The sequence below is a fragment of the Corvus cornix genome, chromosome 12 (genome assembly GCF_000738735.6).
Source record: "Corvus cornix cornix isolate S_Up_H32 chromosome 12, ASM73873v5, whole genome shotgun sequence".
Classification (NCBI taxonomy): Eukaryota; Metazoa; Chordata; class Aves; order Passeriformes; family Corvidae; genus Corvus; species Corvus cornix.
The window spans coordinates 8,665,179-8,683,036 of record NC_046342.1 but is presented as its reverse complement, the minus strand read 5'-3'; the positions used below and the strand labels follow the sequence as shown (position 1 = coordinate 8,683,036).

General features: G+C 52.9%; 1 protein-coding gene across 4 annotated transcripts; it reads right to left on the bottom strand.

Annotated features, from left to right (window-relative positions):
* Nucleotides 1-604: 604 nt before the first annotated feature.
* On the bottom strand, nt 605-15,669 carry ABHD6 (abhydrolase domain containing 6, acylglycerol lipase). 4 transcript variants are annotated; one of them, XM_039559169.1, is made up of 10 exons: nt 15,570-15,669; nt 12,150-12,219; nt 10,289-10,436; nt 6,811-6,967; nt 6,283-6,396; nt 5,949-6,081; nt 4,540-4,697; nt 3,682-3,736; nt 3,135-3,235; nt 605-2,445 (listed from the first exon to the last, which is right to left on the bottom strand). In XM_039559169.1, the coding sequence occupies exons 3-10, from the start codon at nt 10,405-10,407 to the stop codon at nt 2,269-2,271; spliced, it is 1,014 nt and encodes a 337-aa protein (XP_039415103.1). In that variant the 5' UTR covers nt 10,408-10,436; nt 12,150-12,219; nt 15,570-15,669; the 3' UTR covers nt 605-2,268. The 4 variants fall into 4 exon arrangements, with proteins under 4 accessions (XP_039415103.1, XP_010388373.1, XP_010388374.1 ...); XM_010390071.4 differs by lacking the exon at nt 15,570-15,669 and adding an exon at nt 12,896-12,915; XM_010390072.4 differs by lacking the exon at nt 15,570-15,669 and adding an exon at nt 12,348-12,612.
* Between the last annotated feature and the right edge of the window lie 2,189 nt (nt 15,670-17,858).

The following is a 17,858-nucleotide window of genomic DNA, read 5'->3' as shown; positions in this document are numbered from 1 at the left end:
GTGGGGGAGAAGCCCCCTCCCACCTTTGTGCTGTGGTCACCTTGATGCGTGCATCACTGCAGCAGTGGCAGGGCACAGGCAGGGGGATCAGGTGCCAGGAAGATGCTCCTCAGCCCTCCGTGCAGCTCCTCTGGCAAACAATGCAGCTGCTGGGCCTCAAGAGCCTCCTGGGGAAAGGAGAAATGCAAATACTTTTGCCTGTAAATTGATGTAATGCTATTCCTAGCACAGTGTATGAATTCAGTAAGATTTGCAATAATAGATGAAATTGGTATTTAACATACTTGCAAGGGTTTTAAGAGGAATCTTGGTGCTTAAAACCTAATTTCCTTGTCCCTTGAGGTTTTATTTTTCTTCTTGAGTGTTTGGTGCCACTTCCTCTTAAGAAAATGAAAAAAAGGAAAATTTGTGTGGTCCTTGAAGAGATGAGATGAGCCTTCCTGGTCTTCAGCATCTCTCTTTCCATTACCAAATATTCCTCGAGCCAAAACCTGCATCTCCCAGAAATGTGGGGAGGAAAGAAGCAGTAGAGTAAGACCCCTGTGTCATCCCACACCACAGCCCCCTTCTTCTTCGAAGGAAAAAATAATCAGTGTACCATGGACTCCTTAAATCACTAGATTTTAATAGCCATATAAATCCTTTACATACAGCAGTCTGTGGCATGAGAAACCATATAGATACCCAACAAATTTTTCTGGCCTTTAACACATAAAACTACCAGCAATTTTGTTTTTTAAATCAACTCCTGTAGTAGAAACAATAACCAAGCAATTAACAGCAAATTTCTAATTTTCTAAAAGAACAATGTTTCTTCTCTCAAAAAGAGCCAAGAAGCTGATGGGGAGTTTCAAATGTATGTACAGATTGGGGTACCTCAGGAAGCTGTCAGCACCACAAGCCTGTGTTCCCAGTCGTGGGGGGACACTCTAGCAGCACCCACTGTCACCCCCTGAGGAGGGCTGGGGGTGACAGCCACCTGCTGCTTTGCCTGTGAGGGCACCACACACCACCTACCCTCCAGCAGCATCCACTGGTCCTGCCCGAGACCGGGACCAGCGCTCTGTCCCTGGGACAGGCAGTGAGGGACCACGCCTGGAGAGGTGCAGGACCCATCCCTGGACATCACCTTGCAGGCTGTGAAGTGCAGTTTGCCTGTATTGCCTGTTTCTACCTATAGTTTCACTCGGTCAGGAGTTGTAATCACGGAGAGGATGTAGAAGCACATTGTACCTTTCCCCACCACCACCCAGCACCTTGCAGGCGAGCTGACCCCTCCTCACCATCCCCTGTGCTGGTCACACACACAGCCCCCTCCCACCCCTCACGCCTGTTCCAGTGGCATTGGCTTTTGCAGAATTCACAGAATTCATTAAGAAAATCATTATTTACATCCAGGTGTTCAGCAGCACAATGTGATAGAGGAGCTGAGACAAAAGTTTGCCCGCGGTGGCTGAGTCACACCCTGGCCATGGGCTTATTGCTGACTCGGGCTCAGGGGCTGGATCACCCCGGGCAGTTCCCATTGCCCCGGTTCCACAGCAGTGGCAAAGCTGCTGCCTGCACGCCGTTGTCACTGGCTGTGTTCACCCGCAGGGAGAACCAACCCTGGGCAAGGTGGGCTGTGCACAGACACCGCACCCTGGGCAACGTTAAGGCATTACAAATACACAGGAGCTATTCAGGGATTTAGAAAAACCCACTCAGAGTGTAAACATTTTTGCACATACAGTCATTGGACTTCCACACGTGAAGTTTTCTGTTGTTTTCTGCATAAATCATGAGTTAAGGAGCTACACAAAGAGCACTCAAGCAGACGCCTGGAGCACTTGGGGGTTCTCTTACAGCACAGCAGCATGCAACACGATGGACTCTAAGTAGTAGAAATATTTTGTAAGTCTCAGTCCAGGATGCTTTCTCCTTCCTACGTTTCATATATAGTTTAGGTAAATGTCATGAACAACTACGTGCTGGTAACCCAGGTAAGATGGGTGGCTGTGTGATGAACACTGGGTGATTTCAGCTCATTTCTACCTTACCTCTAAGTAGAAAAGGGAGATACTCTGCTTCTGTTCCAGTATCTATGGAGGTTGCTCAATGACCCCAGGTCGCTGTGCCAATGGTGCTATAGGTTTAGGTATCAGTGATTCTGCCTTCCTCAGGGACTTTGGCACATTGACCCCGAATCATACAAGATCCCTGAGAACTTATCAAAGCTGCAGTACTTTACAATTTAACCTGGCATGGGCACTTCGCTCCCTGCCATGCTCATGCCTGCTTCTTGTTGTTGTCTATGCTGTGCAGCAGCGCCAGGAACTCCAGGATGAGGTTGGCTGTCTTGCGGGGCCGCTCCACCACCACCGAGTGCCCACAGTTCTCCAGGATGTACACATGGCAGTCTGGAATAGCGCTTGCTAAAACACTGGCACCAGAAACATCCAGGACCTGGATGGCAGTGGAAAAAACAGTCACTGCCACAGTGAGAGATGGGGTTTGATGGACACTGTAGAAACCCTGTTGGGGTCCAACCGAGATGCAGAGCAAGGGTGCAGACACAGTCCTTGTGATACCATCACCCTGCCTGGGGACAGGGCAGAGAGGCTGCATGGTGCAGCCTCAGCATGCAGCAGGAAACTCTCTTGTGTGCTTTTTGGCTGCTGTCTCAATGCAAAGGTATCATTGCAAGCAAACACTTGCATCTTTGCATTTATAGAGCCCTCTGTATGCCTGCAGCTTGCTTCCTCCCACTTCTTCCCTCCCACTTCTGCCTCTGAAACAAACCCGAAGACTCTGCCTTGAAGCCTGCCCACAATCCTCTTCCCAGTTGCCAGGACAACTCTCTGCTGACACTTTATTCTTCTTCCCAGCCCTTGCCTGCTTCAATGCTGGCACCTACCCCCCAGCTGGCCCCTTGCACTCCTCAGCCCTGGCACTGCCCTCTCCTCCCTCTGGAAAGCTGGCTGTCAGCTTTCTGCCCATCACCCTGCTGAGCCCCTGCGTCTAAATCCACTGGGGACACATGTGCCAGCTCCCTGCAGAGCAGTGCACAGCTCGGCAGCACAGCCCCTACTGTGCCCCCGTGGGTGGGCACAGGCAGAGACAGGTCTGTGGGGGATGTGCAGGGGGCTGCCTACCTGGTCCTGCTTTCCCCAGATGACCTGCGTCGGTGCTTTGATCTTGCTCATGTTCTCGTGGAGAGAGTGCCTGGACTTTTCATCCACGATTTCTAAAAACACTAGTGGGACAAGAGGAGAGTCATTCCTACAGGGGGACATTTTGCCTTCCCTTCTCAAAGAGGGCCCTGTGGGCCAGTCCTGCCAGTATCCCCTCCCTGGGAAACCCATGTAGAGATGACTGGCTGTCCTTGCTCTGCCACCAAGCCCAGCTGCAGAGGGACCCTCACCCAGACCATCTCCTCATAGGCACTTGTTAACTCAGATGGGAGGGCAAGGGCGAAGCAGCAACCCCGTCAGCCTTGGGGGTGGCAGTGCATTGCTACCAGCGACCAAGGTGTGTCCCCAAATCTGTTAATGACATTGCCTGTTCCCACCCTCAGCAAGACAGCGTGGGATGCTGGGGCCCACCCATGTGCTGGGGACATGGGGGCTGGGGACAGCTAGTCCCCACATCCTGGGGAGCCTTCTGGAAAGCCTGGAGAGGAGGCTGCCACCATGCACTTACATTTCCGGTAAAATTCATTGTGTGGGATGCGAACGTCAACAAGGCCCTGGAGGATCTGCAGGGAGAGCAGAGGAGAGCTGCTGGAGGGGACCCATGCCCTGCACAGGTCTGAGCATGCCCAAGAGCACTCAACAGCAGCCCCTGCCACCCCAGCAACTGTGGCCCCAGCACGAGCTTCTTTCCTAAGTGTGTGGGGCTGTTGAAACCACACTTAAGCAACATATATTTCAGCAACAAGTAATACTGTCTTTTATGATGCAGACCCGATTTCTGCCCCTGGCTAGCAGCCACCTCAGCCATGACTGCACTTTTCTTCCTTCTTGTATTCTTTTGCCAAAAACACAAAAAGTCTTGGCATTACCTTACATTTTTTTCTTAGTCTCCAATCTACTCACTCCAGACTTCCTAAGGAAAACTAGTTTAATAGCCAGCCCCTCGCCAAGTTCCTCTCGCTCGAAAATGACGCAATTAATTTCCATCACTTTCATTTAAGAAGCAGTGAACAATCCCCCTCCACGTCACACAACAGCTGCCTTAGTTATTTAATGCTTCCTGCCAGCCATATTTACTAAAAACCCCTTCCACATCCCAGCCTGCTGCCAAAAACTTAATGGGAGGAGGAATTCCAGCAGGCACTGCCAGAGGGAGCTTGGAAAAGAGGCTTTGGAGGGAAGGTGCTGGACAGATGCAGGGAGTGGGACTGGGTGTATCTCACCTGGGTGATGGCAGGGTTGGCAGCTCCAGCTCCGCTCCCAGCATTGCCTCTGCTGCCACCATGCAGGCTCAGGGAGAAGCAAACCTGCTCACCACCTCCAAGCCCCCCTCTCCCAGCCGCCACAACCAGCGTTGGCTTCTCACCTGCTGTGGCACCTTGAAGCGAACGTAGGAGCAAAGCTTCAGCATATCCGCCATCTCCTCGGGTGTCGAGGGGATTAAAGGGATCCTGTCAATGTGTTTGGACTCTTGCAGCTCCCGGAGCTGCTTAATGAACTTGCTGTCAGTGGTACTTGGCAGGCCTGGGTGAAATGAGAAGGGGTGAACAAGCTAAAACACAGATGAGATCCCCTCAACAGCCCAAACAAAAAAACATTCTTGTACTGACATCCCTCATCCCTGCTTCTGGCTTCCTGCCTGCTCACTCTTCAAAAAAATATTTTAAAAGAGGGGAAGAAAACATCTGTACATACAGCCACTTCAGTATGCATCCAGAGATACCCAGCCTCCCTCCTGTTCCAGGGCTTGGCACCACCAACCCTGCAGACTGGCACGGCACGAGGTGTAGACATGCATGACTACTTCAGCAAAAGCTCTAGTGATTATTTTTATGTGGTCAGCAGATGCAAACACTAGTGCTCAGCCTGCCACTGCACAGGTTGGACAGAAAATTTCAGCAGCCCCATCTGCATGCACCACTGAGGAAAAATTCCCCAGCAATTTAATCCCAATCCTTCCTGCAGCCTCCACACAGAGGTTTCATATCCAGAAACAGCCAGAGAGACAGTCGACACCTCTCCCAGAGGGGAGTGGGAACCTGACGCCCCCAGAGCCCGGTAGCTAGGTAACATTCGCTTTGTTTCGTTCCTTAGTGCGTACTTGGAAGCCGCTTTCCTTGCGTGGGAGGGGGAAGGAGCTGCTATGACAACTGGGATGCAGCAAAGCCTCCCTGGCAGAGAAGCTCCCTGCCTGCCATGCCTCCTGCAGCATGTCATGCCCAGGCTCCCCTGAGCCCCCTGTCCAGGGATGGAGGGGATGGAGGGGACACCCTGCTGACCTGTGCCCAGCCCTGAAGTGCTCTTCCCACTCAAGGCACCCAAAGGTGGGAGGTCAGAGCTCTCTGGCTCCCAAAGCCCCAGCCCCTCAGCACACCAGCGCTTTCAGGAGGCCAGAATGGGGCTATTCCTGTTGCAGTCTTGGTTCCCTCTCCTGAACTGAGAGGCTGCAGACAGGCCATGTGAAATGCCTGCCATCCCTAGGGAAAAGGCATTTTCCTGCAGAGCAGAACTTGTTCCGTTTGCCCTCGTCGCTGACTCTTACCAAAGCACAGTGGGACAAATGCCAAACCCCTGGAGAAGAGTAGTCAGCACAAGGCTGTGGTTTTCTCTTGTGCCTTGCCAGAGATTTTCAGACTGTAAATACAAATTATTTCTAAATGCTTTGCACTACATATCTATGCTACCCCCAGCACTGCCCAGGGCTTTTGCACTGGCTCCTGCTTGCCCTCTCTCTGTCTCTCCCTCTCTCTGTCTCACCTCCCCTGCCTTGCCCACCTGCAGGACAGATGAGGGTCAGGCTGCAAATATCTTCTGGGTACTGAGCAGCATAGACGCCAGCAACATTTCCCCCCATGGAAGTGCCAACCAGATGAAAGGGCTTTCTGTTCAGCTTGATGCACTCCACGAACTGGCAGGGAGCAGAAGGAGCATTGTTAGGAGAGAGGAAACAACAGCATGGTCATTCTTGAGGCTGGTGGCTGTGGCTGCCTGGGAAGGGAGGGAGCAAGGCCACACAAGGCAGACTCATGGGGCTTAGCATCTCTCACGTCCCCACATCCCTCACATCGCCACATCGCTCTGCGGAGGTGATGTGATGCTGGGGCTTTACCTGGTGTATTCTCTTAGCTTGCCCACTAATGGAGTAATCATCCAAGTCCGAGCGGGTCGTGCCCTCGTGCCCAGGCATGTCCACACACACCAAGTGCAGGTTATTTGGCAGGAACTGCAGAAACAAACCAGGGGTGGTTACAGTGCAGGGAAACTGCTGCAAAGCCCAGGGATGGCAAGGGGGGAGCCCGGGTGAAAGCAGCAGGGGGTCACTCTCCTCCTGGCAGCCCTGGTTGCTCGTGCACCAGAATAAGTCAGTTCAGGTACCAAGGAAGACACGATGAGAGAGCATGGCCAAGACTTGCATCCCATAGAGGCAGCAAGTGTGTACTGCTCTTCCCCTGCAGCTCTGCGTGTTATAGGGGTGAAGGGATGCAACAAGCAATGAGCATGGAGCTAAGGAGCGTGTTCCTAGCATGTTACAGCAGTCAGCCCATCCCATGCATGTGACCACTGGGCCCCCACACTGCCCCAAGCCCAGGACCATCAATTCTCAGTAAGGAGCAACATGATAGAAACAGAATCCCACCTTGACTATGGACAGCCACATGTCTTTGTGGGCAGAGAACCCATGTAACATGAGGATGGACGGTCGGTGTCCAGGTCTCCCTCTATAGGAATAACAAAACTGATAGTCATCGTAGTTTGCATATCTAACCTGCATGCCCAGGGCTCGGCGCCAGTACCTGGAAACAAGGAGAAAACACCAGTGAGCAAGACAAGACCAGGGCCCAGCCATGGTATAAGCCAGGTGACAAATCCAAGGGCAGCCACAGATTTGCTGGCTCACTAAGGCCAGTTAGGTTGGGCTCTCACTGGTGCCATAATGCGCCTACTGGGATTAACTCTGTGCCTCTGGTCCCTGGACAGGTGTGTAGCACTGGTGGCTGGCTGCACTGCAGATGGTTTGTGGAGACACTCTATTAAGAAATTTTTTAAAAAACCCTAAATAACTCATTTAGAAATGGAAATGGGCCAAAATAACAATGGTAAAACAGAAAATGCCCAAAGGCAGGTATGAGGACAGAGACTCAAGAGAGAGGGGCAGCACACGCGGCAAGGCAGCGTGCAGGGTGGGCAGGCCAAGGGAGACAGTTCTCCCAGGTGGATAAGGTGGGTTTGTGACAGGGTTATCTGGACACAATCCTGTGGGGAGTACATCACCCCACAGACAAACACATCAGTTCCCAGCCAAAACAACCATGTCACCCTGGAGCACCACAGAAACCCGGTTCCCATGGACCAACTAGACAGCCTTTGAAAATGTATTTTATATTTTATATATATAAAATATATATATTTTATACACACATAAAGGACCAGAGGGGACCATCCTTACACCGGGTTTAGCACCCCAGAAGATAGCAGGCTAAGCCCAAGGCTGTTCCTCTGAAAAGCAGAGGCAGACAGCTCCTGCCAGCATATGCTTGCAGCCTGCTCAGAGGATGCAGCAAACTGCTGGCCAGAAGGACCTGGACAGAGATTATCGGTGACACTTTGGACACATGATGTGTACGTGCAGCCCAAGGCAGACAGCAGACAGCAGGGTCGCTTTCTCTGCCTTTCCCCTGAGCTCAGATATAACCCTTGTCAGGACAACTACTGGGCTACTCCTGGTGGCCAAGACACTGGCAAATACTTTTATATGGCGTATCAGAGTTTATTTAAGATACAAGAGCAAGGTCACCAACACTTCTGGACTGTCCTACCTCTCTGCCCACTCAAAGCTTATGCATAGTGGAATCCTCTTTTAGCATAATCTCTTTTTCGAGGGAGTTAATGGGACTTAAGCAGCATCTCAGTTCTGTGCTGGTCCTACAAGGAGAGGTGAATTTTTCCTTAATAAGTGTCTTAAGAGTCCTTGCCTCAAAGGCACTGGTGTGAACTACCGATGGGCAAGATGATAACATTTTTAGCAACTGATCCTAATGGATCAATTCTGCAGAAGGCAAAATAATCTGTGCAAAGCTGAACTGATCCCTCACAAGGTGTTAACTCACTTAGTGGCAGCAGCAAGAGTGATAAACTGATTAACCCCTGTCACAGCACAGGCAGAGCAGCTCCAGGGCCAGAGTCAGCGGGACAGCCCTGGATGTCCTGCCGGGCAGGAAGGCGCATTAGTGGCAGGGAAAGCAGAGAGGCCACGGGTGAGGGGGGCCCAGCATGACCCTTGACTGTGCCAGCTGAGGACACACTGACTGGCAGTGAGGAGAAGGAGCAGGCAGGGAATTATGGAAGAAGGGAGAAGGGAGAAGGTTCCCCCAGGACCTCCCAGGAGCAGTGCTGCAAAGCTGGAGCTGCACAGGGCTGAAAGGGGATGGCAGCATGTCTGTAGCTGCCTGCACCTCCCCTGCCTCCATTTCACCCCTGAAAAAAATCCAACTTGTAAAGAAGCCAGTAGAAAAGGAAGAATAAGGGCAAACCCACACTTCTCATCCACTGTCCCTAACAAAAGAGGTGCCCATGGCACACAGGGCATCGCAGTTACTCCTGCGGAAGCCCATACTGCCAGAAATGCTGGAAGAGAGAGATGGGGGGAGCACACCCTTCAAAAGAATACAGTCCTGATCCCTGCTCACATGCTCCCTCCCTCACCCAGACACAGACCAACCTGCCCACAGTGCATTTTCACTCAGCCCCTTATCTGCAACCCCAAAAGACCAAAGGCAGCAAGGCATTCTCTACCTTCTACTCAGCCTGGCTCCTCCAAGCTCCTGGCATCAGACCCTGCACCTCCTTTGCCCTGTCCTGCCACCCCTGCCTGTGGCTGCGGAAGGCTTCAGCCTGACCACACTCACTCAGCAGTGTTTTGCAGGGATGCTCCTTAGAACCTCAGTCCATCAGGGTCCTCCCTGGCTTCCACCAGCCACTCATATATCCAAAGAAGTAAACCACTTTGACTGCCAAACCCTGTACCACCATGGGGCAGCAGAAGGCTGTGACACTGCCTCCTCTCCTTTGCAGGGTGATGATCCCATCATTGGGGTTTTCATCCCATGCTCTTCCTCTCTCAGATGCCGTGAATAAAAGGCTGCTAATTAAAGTGCCTTTAGAAACAGGCTTCATCCTGTTACTACACTGGAGTGCTGCAGTGGGCAGCTTCCTCTCACAGGAGGTCACTTGGATTTGGAAACACCCCATGAGGTGAAATGCAGGAGCCACCATCTGCCAGCAGCATGTGAGGGCAGCCTGACATGCTGCCTGCTCTGCCCGTGCTGTCTGCTGCTGCCTGCTCCATGCTGGGGGATGAGACTCTGCCCCAACTTCTGAAGGGAGTTATTCCAGCTTTTCCTTGCAATAAACCCAGAGAGGAAAGCTGCCAGTGGGCTTATCACTGATTTCCAGGGACAAAGGAGGACTGAAGGATGTAGTGCTTGCCTCCCAGTATCGGAAAGGACAACATTCAAGGGGATAAGGAAAAGCATCCCTCCATCTTCTCTGATGCTTCATTCCAGAAGAAAAAGAGAGGATGAGAAAAGCCTCATCCATAACTACTAATGAAGGAGAAGTCCCTGCCTGCTGGGCAGGCTGTCAGCTGGGATGGAGTGTGTGAGCCTGGGGACACCCACACCACAGCCACATTGATGAGGTGGGAGATCACCAGACTGCCACAGCTGCCGGGCTGGTGGACAGGCTGCAACAGCAGTGCTTTTCCCAGTCTCAGTCCTGTCCTTGGGGAAAGCAACCCAAAAAGGTTTGGAGAGATCTTGCAAGCTGGCACTGCAGTGGCAGCCTGGCCAACAGCCCCTTGGCACAGCAAGGGGCCTGACAGATATATGCCTCAGCAGCCAAAATGCAATAGGAAAATGCCATTTTCTTCTCCCAGACATGCTTAAAGCTGCACACAGCTGGCACGGCCCTGGAGGACCTCAGCTCACCTGCTGCCATCGCTGTCAGGGGCAGGAGCACCCAGCTCTGTTGCACCACTGCAACCTCTGTGTGGGGGGGCCTGCTGGGCATGGGTTCCACCCCTGCCACACTGAGAGCAGCGGGGCTCGTGCACTCACCAGTAATAGATGCGGATAAGCGCCGAGGGCCAGAGGAGGAATGAGGCCACGAAGGCCAGGATGGGGATAGCCAGGGTGCCGCCGGCGATGACAAACATGTTCAGTACATCCAGGTCCATGCTGCTCTTCAGTAATCAGCCTCACCTGCCTGCATTTAGGGAAAGTTCTGAGGTTAACCACCAGAAATTATGACAAGTCATTGCTAAATAAGAACTGCTGCCAGGTGAGGAGGAAAGCGGATCTGCAAGAGGCAGATATCACTCAGGAGCACAGCAAAGTCTCCTTCAGTTTAAAAACCCAATTATTTCTTCTGATTCCTTAATGGATCTCATTATTGCAATGTTATCCTCTCAGGAGAGCACACCTCAAATGGGCAGTGAGCCTCCTAACAGGCACGGAACGTGTCCGGGGTGACAGGACACAACATGGCCCTTGGGACACTTTGCAGACACAGGAAGCACAGCCCCCTGAGGGGTGCAGGCAGCCTTTCCCCCCACCATGAGTACAGACAGCCGTTCCCCCCGTGGGTGCAGGCAGCGCCAGCTTCAGGCAGGCTCCATGCTTCTTTTTGGAGGCAGGTGTCCAGCTCTGACTCCCTTCCCTCCCCCTGCCTGATCCCAAATCCCCAGCACACAACCACTGACCTAGAATTGATGGGTTGAGCCCAGCTCTCATTACTGCTCTGCACAGGCACCAACTAATCAAGGAAGCAGAGTCTATTAATGGACTCGGGAACAGAAGAAAACAACTTGGCAGGGCACTCTTTGGTGTCCAGCCCTTACCAGAGACAAATTTATCCCCACCCCCACATCCTCACTTCTGCCCCACATTTTGCACTTGGATCACAGATTCCCATCCCTGCTCCCCATCATCATTTGGACAAATCCCAGGGACAGCAGGTGGAGGACACTGGGAACAAGGGCAAGCTCTCACACAATGTCATGTTTGTCCCTGAACTCTCCCCACCACAGACAGCTGGGATATATTTTTCTCATTAAGAGATTAAATGCTGCCACGCACACATCTCCTCTAATTCCCCCTGCTAACCAACTCATGGCTCCCCCTTTCCTCAGCACGAGCAGTTTTGTCCCACATTTGTAAAATGAAACATCCTCAATGCCTGCTCTCCCACCAGCCACTCACCCCCCATCACCACCTCCAGATTTCTCTGTGCCAGGACAGTCAGATTTTTTCCAGCTTCCTGCAAGACTCCCAGTGGTGTGTGTGTGGTATGTTGATGCCATGAAACAGGAAGACAATCACCACAGTCACAGCCTCCCGCCCCCAGACACCATCACATTGGATCACACTGGACCCCCCCACTTGGTTACACACAACCAAGAGAAACGGTTTACAGAACCCCTGAAGCATCAGCCAGATTTGCCCTCTTCCCCCAGGGGAAATAGGAATAACTGAAATTTGAGGAATACTGTAAATATTTCCACCAGGCACCTCCTTAACAAAGCTAAACCTCATTTCCTCCTTCAAGCCTCAACAACACGTCGTTACTCATTTAATTAACATTTTGTAGAAAGATCTTTGATCTCGGCATGGCTTGTTCATAGATAAACACTTTATGCAACCGATAAACCTTATCCATGGGAGCAGGGCTGCAAGGGAGCCCACCCCCAGAGCACTCGCTGTCTTTCCCTATGTCACTAAAACAGGGCAAACATTAAGCACAGAAAATCGCCATTGTTCCCATTGGTGACCCGTAACGAGAGAAGGCTGCAGGAAGGAAAAAGCGTGGGATGGTGGGAGCCCTTGTGCTCCCTGGCACAGGGTCACCACCTCTGCCTCCACCTCCACACCGCTTTTAGAAAACTAAACGAGGAGAAAGCCTTTAAAAAGCCTGGCTTACCTTGCAGAATTCCCCTTCTCGTCTCGGCACAAGTCCTGCTCGCTGTGGGCAGCGGCGGTGTCTGAAAACACTGTCAGAAGAGGAAAAAAACAAGGTCAAAATCGCAGTCCTGCTTTTACTCCTCCCTTCAGGCTCCGCAGCCCGGTGAGTTTGGGGTAATGAAGCCACCAGCTTCCCTTTAAGACGTCTCATATTCACCTTCTGACCAACCTTTCCCGTTTATCTAAATATGGTCTTTGGTACAATAAAGCCCGCTTTGTTCCAAGCAGCAGCAAAGTGCAAGCTGCCATCGGAGAGGGAGCGAGAGCCGCGGCGGGGAGAGCCGAGCCCAGCAGCCCCAGGCAGGGCTGCGCGGACCCAGCGCCGCGGGCTCATGCTTGCCCTTCAGGTGATTACTGCTATTAGAACAAAGCCAGCTAAGCTGCTTCTCGTCCCCTTCCTCTTTGTCTTAAAGGTACTTTTCCAGGCCCCCCCTCCGAGCCTTCCCTGTGTGACACAGGCTGAAGCGAAGCGCAGCCGCAGGAAATGACTGGGGAGGCAGCAAAATGCTGCTCTGAACTCGCTGGCAGATTTTGGCTGTGAAATTCACAGGGGACGATCAACAGGAGCACCGGAGCCACCCGGCATGAATTCTGGGGGCTGCTTCAAGCCAGAAAATCCCTGAGAGCCCCCCCTTGCCACGGCCGGGGGATGCTGTCCCCATCAGGCCGGAGCATTTCGGCAGGGCCGTGGCAGCCCCCGCTCACCACGTGAGCCCCGGCGCCCAATGCCGGCCGTGCGCACCCGGCAAGCCCCGCTCAGGGCCCCGCTGGCCGCGGGTGCCTGGGGGGGAGGATGCTCGGGGAGCCCCGTGGCGCTTCCGAACCTCCTTCTGCGTGGGCAGAGCACCGCCACTATTTCCATGGCTACCTCCGATGGAGGAAAATGTCAGCAGGCTCAGCTGTGCAGTCAGGGCCAGCCACCGTCACCACAGTCCCCAGCACCCCCTGCCCCACGAAGCCACCCCTGCACCCAGCAGTGCTGCAGGGACAGCGGCTCCCCAAAGCCTCGTGGGAGCACCCACAGTGGCAATGCCCTGCGATGGTGCTCTGCCGAGGGAACGATAACCCCTCCCTGCTGCAGTGGGACCAGGCAGCATCACGGCAGGCCCCGGCACAGTCCTTTGCTACCAGCTAGAGTAGCTTTTTAAGCTACTGTGGGTTTAAAAATAAAACAAGCCCTCTGGTAACAGCCATAAGTCTTCATACCGCAGCTCATCCATCACTCTGGAGTGCCCTGTGACCGAGAGTCACAGCAAGTGGCCCCAAGTGTTGCTACTGCTTCTCAGAAGGATCTCCATATACTTCATAAATTAACTTGCAAACATCAATTAGGCAACTCTGATAAATGGTGTGTGATAAATGATGTGGTGATAACGCCAAGCACACTGCACACATGGCAGGGCACGGGATGCCAAACCAGGAGCACTGGTTCCTGTACTGGCAACAAGCACTAATGACCACAGCCTGCATCCCGCATCGGAGGATCCCCAAAACAAGGCACCCCAGGTAATGGGATAGTCCCAGGACAGATGCTAAGGGGAGGCTCCACATCTTCATTTGTTTGCTACTTCCTCCCCTGTGTTAGATTCAAGTAAAGGTTTCAACACCTGCAGAGAGAGGGGCCAGCAGGTGGAAGGGGTCTGTGGGTCACTACAGAGGACAGCATGTTGGGGACAGTCCCAAGGCCATAGGCCAAAGGTATTTTTCCTCTTTCAAGCTCAGTGTGTCACTCCTGGGAGGCTGGGGAAGACCCAGCTCAGTGTATATCTGTCATTTTTTTCCAAGCCCCACAGAGAGGCAGCAGCAGCACAAAACCTACCCCAAGGCAGAAGGGCCTTGGGTTGGAAGAGGGAACTGGCAGCTGATGCACTGGGTAGCCCTGAGGAAGGCCAGGCAGGGATTTCACAAAACAAGAATCACATGTATGCCCTCACTGCCAACATTCAGGCACAAAGGCTGTCCTGGGCTGTGCTCGTCGGGACTGGGCTGCACAACTGCTACTGCACCCAGCGTTTTGCTCAGCCCACCTGCACCCAGTGCAGCCCATGTCTGACTGATCACTGTATAGCTGAAAGCTAAGCAGTACATTTAGGCATATGTTAATTTGGTTTATTTTTAAGATCTGAAAAGGAAAAAGCATCAACCAATTTTAAGATCCCACTGCAGAAACAGGGGGCTTTGAGGGACCTCAGTGGCTGAGGTGGGGCCCCCCAAAAGCCCCAGCTCACACCACTAACCATGTAAAAAGAAAAATCTAAAACATGCAAGTGACCCTTTCCCTTGGAAACTCCCTCATCCTTGCATCCTCTGGAGCCAGAAAAATAATATTGACTATAAATGACAACATAACTACTGTTACGACTCCCCAGTGGTGTAGTTTGCTATGTGATCCTTTAGGTGCTAATCACAGTGAAGTTGTGATTTAATACCTATTAATATTTGAAAGATGTCTGTCTGTCAGTCAGCCAGCTCTCAATCCAGCCTCCCGTGAGCTGAGAGTAGGAAATGTGCCCTTTCACCTTCATTTATTTATAGATGGCAGAAATGAGATCATTATGTCTGCAGCAGCGTTTCTCAAAACGTACATCTCTGAGCCATTTGTATCTGTGCAACATGGCTCCAACACGAGCCAGAGAGCCTGGGCTGCTCTGTGACCCTCCTGCTGTACCCCAGGCTGGGAACAGGCAGGGACAAGCCATCAGCATCACTGCCAGCCAGCTTGGGGACAAGGTGGATGAAAAGCATGACCCAAGCAGGCTGTGCTGCCAGTCAGCTGCTGGTTTAGAAATTCATAACGTGCCCATCCTCCTTCCGGACCCCACTGCCATCCTCATCCCGCCGCACACGCACGCAGCAGAGCACGCACGGCACATCAGATGTCACGAGTGCGCTCGGACTCAGCCGCCTCCTGGGGAGGGGGTAGGAAAGAGTTGGGCAGGGATGAGGTAGGAGTATCCAGGGTCCACATCCTGGCCCCTACTCTCAGCACAAAGGCCCCCCCGCCAAAGCATTCTCCTTCGGCAAAATGACAGCATCCTCCGAACAGCAGCAGCTGAGACCATAGAATCCTTTAGAGTCATAAAACGGTTTGCATTGGAAGCAACCTTAAAGATCATCTTGTTCCAACCCCCTCGCCACCAAATGATTAATTGTTGGGGGAGGGGAGGCATTTAAAGGCAAATTAATTAAATCTTTGAATATATATGTTAATGTTTTTCTTGGATTTCGTCTTTGCTCACGATCTTCTACCCACCCCCAGCGATGCCAGGGTTGGGACCGGGGAGACCCGGACGCCGGAACGGCCCCCCCCTCCGCTCACTTTCCCCCCGGTCCTGTCATTGCCACCGTCAGCCCCGCATCCCGCCCCCCCGCCTCTCACCGGTCCGATCCGATCCGAGCCGCGCCGGGCCGTAATGGCAGCGCCGGGCGGCGGAACGCGGCGGCTCCGCTGCGCCCTCCCCCCGCGCCGGTGCGGCTCCACGGGGCGCAGCGGAGAGGCGGGGATGCGGCTCCACGGGGCGGGATGCCAGGGGGTATAGGCGGGACACAGGTGGGGTGAAAGGGGGATGAGGTAGGGGCGAAAACGGGGGTTACAACGGGCTGCAAGGGGGGATGCGATAGGGCTGCTTTGCCGATGCGACGGGGGGCCACAAGGGCTGCAAGGTGGAAACAGTGGGGGGAGGTAGAGCGACGTCAACGGAGGTGCAAGGGGGGGATGCAATCAAGCTGCAAAAGGAATGCAGGGGACAAGTAATGGGGCTTCCATGGGGATCGCAACAGGGGTGGGAAGGGGCATGCAATGGGGGGGTTCAGTGGAGCTGTGATGGGAATTTTGTGGGGTTGAAGTGGGGGATGCAACTGGGCTGCAGTGGAAGTGCAAGTGGTATATAACAGGGATGCAAGGGGGACAATGTGGAGGTGCAAGAGGGGATGCAGAGTGGCAACAGAGGGATGTGATGTGACTGTAGTGGGGGTGTGAGGGAGGGATGCAAGTGGGCTGCAGGGGGTGGGCAGTTACAACAGGGTTGGGTTTACAACAGAAATGTAAAGGGGGTGTGCAAGGGATGCACAGCAGGGCACCAAAGAGGATGCTATGAGGCTGCAGAACTCATACAATGGGGTTGCCATGGGGATGCAACAGGGATAAAAAAGGGAATGTCGTACGACAGCAACAGGGTTTCAAGGAGACACAGGGGTGGATACAACAGGGGTTACAACAGGGATGTAAAGGGGATGTGGTACAATTGCCACAGAGATACAAAGGAGAGCGCAGTGCTACACCCCACAGAGAAACCTCACAGTCCCCTCGAATGAGGCCTGGGAGCAGGCTTGGGGTGGGGGACAGCTGTTCCCAGCGCTTGGGGAGGGCTGTGATCAGGCATGTTCCCATGGAAAGGGCACAAAGGTTGATATCAGAGCATCCCACTTATAAAAATCCTATTTCAGGTGTAAAAGTAAGTCTGTCACTTAGGTTACAAATCTTTTACCTTCCCAACAGATGACACTGTTTGCTCTCAGGAGCTGCATTTCAACTTGCATTTTAAAATCTGCTCCGATTTTTCTCAAAACTGCCACCTGAATCCTTTTGCTATAAGCAAATTTACTTTCATTCCCCCTGGGTCACATATCAGGCTGGTGTGTATCTTCAAGACATGCCAAAAAATTATGAGAAAACTTAATTAAATTGGAAATGAGATCAGCTCCAGAGTAAATGCAAATTGGGTCAAAACCTCACCCCACCTGTACTTTGATAAAGGATGTCCCTTTGGACAGGCTGGGGAAAGGTGACATAATTGGTGTAAAGGGCTTTCCAGGTCAGAGTTTACTACAATAATCTAAGCTTTTGATAACATGAACTGTCAGAACAGATTTATGACTAAAATCAAGGGGTTTAGGTGGCCTGGTGAAGTTGAGGCTCAGCCTGTTTTGGGTTTTCTTTCTCAGTCAAGCTGAGCTAAACAAAGCTGAGCTTCTGCTGAGGTGACCTAAGTGGACATGGGAGGTATTTCACAAGCCTTCAAACGTTGTTTGTTCAGCTTCCTCATGCACGGCCCCAGGCTCCCGTGGGACACGTGCAGGGCAGTGCTGACTCAGTGCAGGGATGGATTACCCACCCGATGGTTACTCCAGGCCACCTGGTGGGAATGCCCCTGGATACAGTCACAGCAAATGATGGTGCTTAAAATAGAGAAGCTGAAGCAGAGACCTGCAGTGGTTTTATGTCGAAACAGGACATGAGCTAAGCGGGGAACCCACTCCTACAAGCTCCGTGTGCAGCCACAGGGAAGAGTCATTGAGAGTCCCCTTTGGTGGTGACGGTCTCCTCTGATCCAGCCAGTGCCAGGACAAGGCCACAGCTCCAACAGGTCACAGCCCTGCTGAGGGAGGTGGTTTGCAGTGCTGCAATCACTTTGCTGGGCAGGGGCTGAGGCTGCTCCTCTGTCCCAGCACAGTGGAGGAGAACTTGGGCACTCCAGATGGCACAGGGGAGGCAAAGGGGAGAGTGCAGGGCACGGCTGGGCTCCCTGTGCCCACAGAGAGCAGATGAGCCTCAGGCTTCAGAGGAAACCCCAGCAGCTCCCTGGGCACCTCCTTAGGCCCCTGCAAGGCCACGTTTGGGGTGGTTGCAGTGTGGCAAGCCCGAATTAAAAGCCAGCGCCTGCTCTGA

Excerpts from the sequence above, each read along its gene's own strand:
- ABHD6 (XM_039559169.1), bottom strand. The coding sequence starts at position 10,407 with ATGGACCTGGATGTACTGAACATGTTTGTCATCGCCGGCGGCACCCTG. Across the intron at positions 6,968-10,288 it reads CTTATCCGCATCTATTACTG|GTACTGGCGCCGAGCCCTGG; the intron begins GTGAGTGCACGA and ends CCTTGTTTCCAG. Across the intron at positions 4,698-5,948 it reads GACCCTCATCTGTCCTGCAG|GCCTGCCAAGTACCACTGAC; the intron begins GTGGGCAAGGCA and ends CATTTCACCCAG.